Here is a 4,994-nt window from a genome sequence, read left to right as displayed (position 1 = left end):
TTTCCAAGACTTTTATCATGAATGGGTGTTGGATCTTGTCAAATGCTTTTTCCGCATCTAACGAGATGACCATGTGGTTTTTGTCTTTGAGTTTATTTATATACTGGATTACGTTGATGGATTTCCGTATATTAAGCCAGTAGGAAGATACCCATTCATGAATATATTCTTTTTGTTTTCATTTATAGGATGATTCACATATACAATGATACTTCAATGATTTTGGAAGAATTTGGAATTAAATTTGGAAGGTATAATATGCCAAAATCTAGGTAAGTATTAATAACTAAGGAGGAGACATGACAGAATGAACCATTGAATGGGGGTGGGGGAGTTTCAGGAAGAGTTCACAGAGCAAGCCCACTGCCACATGTTCTATACAACTGAAGATGGGAATATAAAAAAGGGTGGCATGAGTCTCTTGGAGATGTTCGAAAAAAACCTCCAGTCTGTTTCCAGACACTATTGCTTTCATAGCATCTCCCTCAACCAGAGTGATCTCCACCCTAGTGCCTGCTCCCATCAGGCAGCAAGGTGCTTTGTGATGTCAAAGCAGCTCCTCAGCCATTATTAGCTGAGAAGGACCTTGCTGACCAATCAGGACTCAGGGGTGTGGCCTCCCATTGTTCAGGGTGGGTTCATAAGACCGTGCCTCTGAGAGCTCTGGACCAGTCCACCACAAGGCATCAGGATGGTGAAAGCAACTGAGAAGATGCACAATCTGACACAGGATGTTATGTCATCAACTTCGACATCCAAACCAAAGAGAGGGACAATCTGCCACATACCAGATGCTGTGCCATCAACCTGGACTTCTGAACCCAAGACAGTGGACATTTGCCTCACACCTGATGTTGAGCCATCAACCTCGACTGCTGAACCAAAGACAGTGAAGATCTGCTGTCATCAGTCCAAGTCCAAATGTAGCAAGAAGATTAGAACGCCCAAGGTAAGCATAGTCCTTTCTCCGGGGATTTCCCCTCCCCCAGCACTCCCAACCCTTGCTTGGCCTGGCATTTACTCCCTTCTCAACCCATAGCCCTTCTCCTACAATCCCCTTCACATATTCCAGCTTTTCGAAGACTCATATGCCCTTGTCACCTTACTCTGTTGAACTTCCAGGTGCCTACCAGGAAGAGCAAGAAAACCCTGCGAAGGACGCTGAAAAAAAAGACAACTAAGAACAACAATACAGCACCTAAACGGCGTTTCGACTTGTGATTGAGAATGCCGGTAGACTCAGCATGCCACCTAAAGGAGTTGTGGCATCTGAGCAATGGCCAACTGTGTAGATACTGTATAGTTACTACACAGTTCTTTGAATCTCAAAATAAAATCAATCTGATATGAAAACTATGTGTCCCTGAGAATCTCTGATGGGGCAAGGAAGGAATGGGAGGGAAAAGGGGCTGGGAAAGAAGGAGGGGGGTGGGATAGAAGAAGGAAGAAACCCCGGTATACAAGAAATGGGTAGTACTGGGTCCTATAGGGGTGGGAGCCAGACAAGAAAATCTAACGTCCAGCAGACAATGAGGGATTATGATGGAGCTAGCATGGAGTTGCCTTGGTCCTGGTGTCTGTTCACAGCAGTAAAACCCTAATTAAGACAATGTTTTTATGGGAATCCTGAGTGTGTGAATGAGTGTGTCTCTGATTCATGTGTGTTCTCTTGAGTCTCTTTTCCTTTTGTTGGTTTATCCTGTCCAAATTCAATGTGAGGGTTTTTGATTTCTCATTATATTCTGTTTTTTTTTTAATGTTTTTTGTTATCTCTTAAAAGTCTGTTCTTGTCTAATGAGATACAAAAAGGGAGTGGATCTGGATCCAGATGGGAGGAGAAATTGGAGGAGGGGGAAACTGAGAAACTTAGAAAGAGGGGAAATATAATTAGGATATACTAGATGGGAAAAATCTATTTTCAATAAAAGAGAGGGGGAAGAAAATTAAAGGATGAGAAAAATACCTAATCATGTATAAGGAAGTCACATTTTATTATCAGGAGTAACTTTTCAGTTGATGAAAACTTCATAGGGTTAAAGAAAAGAAATAGTTAACCAAGGATATAATATCCAGAAAAAGTGGTCTCCAAAAAGAGATCCTTTTATTTCTCATAAAATAAAGGAGGGTTATCACAGTTAGACATACATTACAAAATCAATGTTAAAAGATGTCTTCATTTGAAACAAAGTGATAACTGAAAGCAACAGAAAAACAAAGCAAAATTGGAATAATATTTTAATGCTGAAAAGGTGGTACTTCAATCACTTTTAATTCATGTTTCATTCTAGAATTCCTTAAACAAAAGTATAAAATAATTATAACTATAAAATATATCAGGCTGGAGAGATGACTCAGTAGGTAAGAGCACTCACTGTTCTTCCAGAGGTCCTGAGTTCAATTCCCAACAACCACATGGTGGCTCACAACCATCTGTAATGAGATCTGATGCCCTCTTCTGGTGTGTCTGAAGACAGCTACAGTGTACTCATATACATAAAATAAATAAATAAATCTTAAAGCCATGCCATTACAAACATAATATAAAATATATAATTTGTATTACCAATAATATATAAATTATAAGAAATCAAAGTATAGAGAATTTATATACATCTGAAAATAAGTTAATGTAATCTTAAAATATACTTCTATAATTACAAGATGTTTTATGGAAGCTCTATACTAACCGAAAAATTATGTATGTATATATTTACACATTTATGTATATATATGAAAGGTACACCAAAGAAAATGAAAATGAAATCAAAATATCTCTGCCAAAAATGGATGAAATATGAAAGAAAATAATAAGAGACTGTCTATAAGACAGAATGAAAACAACAAGATAGTAATACTTTGTCTACCTTTCAATAATTTCATTAAATGAAAATGGATTAAGATCCTTAATCAAAATGTATACAAAGACTGAATGAATAACCAAATGACTAAATAAGGTTGAACAATATATTAAATAAGACATACCCACCAAATGGTTATCAAAGATGAATAGGAGTGATCACACTTCATATAAAATAATCTTTAAGGTCAAAAATGTCAGAAGAGAAAAGAGCATTCTAGACTAATAAAAACTAGGTCAGTTCTGAAGGAATAAATAGTAATTATAAATATATATGCACCCGAGAATAGAGTATAAAATATATAAAGCAAATGAAAGAATTAAAGGGAAAATATACTATAATATCAGAAAGGGAAATTCACAACCACTCTTCAAAGGGATTATATAAACTAATGGTAAACTAAAAAGAGAAGAGGGGGTTTGAATAGCACTTTGAACTAACTGAAACTAAAAGAAGTACACATATAACGCCTGTAGTAAGATATTTATTCTCATAAAGAACAAACACAGACAGAGTCCTTGAGTAATAACATAAACCATTTGAACTTAATAAATATGTATACAATATTCCACCCAACATCAGAGTACACATTCTTCTCAAATATACTTAGACCAGCCTCTAGATAAATCTCACTGAATCATAAGGGTATTAAATAAAGAAGAAAATGTAAAGAGAATAAACTCATATCAAGTTATCTTTCCAAGTATAATACTTTAGAGAGTTTTTATTGTTGTTCATTTGTTTATTTTGTTTTTGCTTTGTTTTGAGACAAAATCTTGCTATGTGTCCCATGCTGGCTTCAAATTCACCGCATAGCTCAGGCTAGCCTCAAGTTCTTGTGTCATTCTCCAGATTGCAGATTTATAGGTATGCACCATATCTAGCTTCCAACAGCAACACAGTAACATTAGAAATCAGTACCTGAAGAAAAATTAGAAAATTTAAAATATGTGGATTATACAATATATTTTTGTTTTTTGTTTTTTGTTTTTTGTTTTTTTTAAAAAAACACGGTCTAAGTCTATAGCCCAAGCAAACATCACGCTCACAGTAATCGTCCTTCCGGCTTCCTGAGTGATGGGAGTACAGAGCTGCACAACATGCTTTTGAACAAACAAAAAGTCAAAGAATAAATCAAACAAGAAATAAAAATATCTTGGGGATAGCAAAATACATCATGCCAAAATTAGGGGTTTCAGAAAAATGAGAATCAAGCAGGAAGTTTGTAGTGATAAATAGCTAATTATTTTTTAAAACAAAAGAATATTCTTAACAACCTAATTTTAAACCCTCTGGGAACTAGATGAAAGAAGAATTGAAAGCAGCAAGAGGGAAACAAAATAAAAGATTAGACACCATCAACAAAACATAGAGTTGGTTTCTTGAAAGATTGACAAGAAATACTGAAAAGGATTTGGAGAAAGGGAACCATCAGTTACTTGACAGTGGAACTGCAAACTGCTGCAGGCACTCTGGAAATGAGCATGGAGAATCCTCAAACAGTTAATAAATGTACCATACGACCCAGCTATGCCACTTCAGCACATAGCCAAAAGAACAGACATCCTACTTCCACAGATCCTTGCTCAGCCATGTTCACTAATCACAAGTTCTCCACTCACAAGAGCTAAGAAGTGGAAAGAATTTCAATGTCGTTCAGTTGACTAACACATAATGACAATGCAGACCACAAACAGTATAGAATACTATTCATCTGTAAAGAAAAACAAAATCATGAAATTTCTTGGTAAAGAGGTGGAACAACAATAACAAAAGAGCATACTGAGTGAGGTAATCCAGAATTAGAAAGAAACATGTCAAATGTTCACTCTCATCTGCAGTTATTAGGTCCATGTCTTCAGATATGTGTGTATACAAGCTGGAGTAACTGCAGAAAGCAAAAGAGTAAAAACGAGGGTACACTTCAGAGCAGGGAGCAACAAAATGGAAAATACCAGGGTATATGTGATCTTTAAGGGAGAAGTTGGAAAATGGGAGGGCTTTCATTGGGGAGAGATTAAAAATACTGAAGAAGGGAGTAAAATAAGAGTAACTACCCCCACACACCTATGGTCACTTGATCTTCGACAAGGGAGCTAAAAACATCCAGTGGAAGAAAGACAGCATTTTCAACAA

The 4,994-nt window shown here is 36.2% G+C and overlaps 2 protein-coding genes across 2 annotated transcripts in view; one reads left to right on the top strand and one right to left on the bottom strand.

The window, feature by feature from the left end:
• Positions 1-4,994, bottom strand: part of Zc3h12b (zinc finger CCCH-type containing 12B) — a 182,901-nt gene that overhangs the window by 158,199 nt on the left and 19,708 nt on the right. The gene's annotated exons all lie outside the window — the stretch shown is intronic.
• LOC110286828 lies at positions 613-1,353 on the top strand. The gene is made up of 2 exons (XM_021153443.1): positions 613-949; positions 1,123-1,353. The coding sequence occupies exons 1-2, from the start codon at positions 692-694 to the stop codon at positions 1,219-1,221; spliced, it is 357 nt and encodes a 118-aa protein (XP_021009102.1). The 5' UTR covers positions 613-691; the 3' UTR covers positions 1,222-1,353.

This window comes from Mus caroli, chromosome X, assembly GCF_900094665.2.
Source record: "Mus caroli chromosome X, CAROLI_EIJ_v1.1, whole genome shotgun sequence".
Classification (NCBI taxonomy): domain Eukaryota; kingdom Metazoa; phylum Chordata; class Mammalia; order Rodentia; family Muridae; genus Mus; species Mus caroli.
Note: the sequence above shows the minus strand (reverse complement) of the source record. Positions and strands in the feature narration are given on the sequence as shown.

Coding starts and splice junctions, on each gene's coding strand:
- LOC110286828 (XM_021153443.1), top strand. CDS start 692: ATGGTGAAAGCAACTGAGAAGATGCACAATCTGACACAGGATGTTATG. Junction 950..1,122: donor AGAAGATTAGAACGCCCAAG/GTAAGCATAGTC, acceptor TTGAACTTCCAG/GTGCCTACCAGGAAGAGCAA.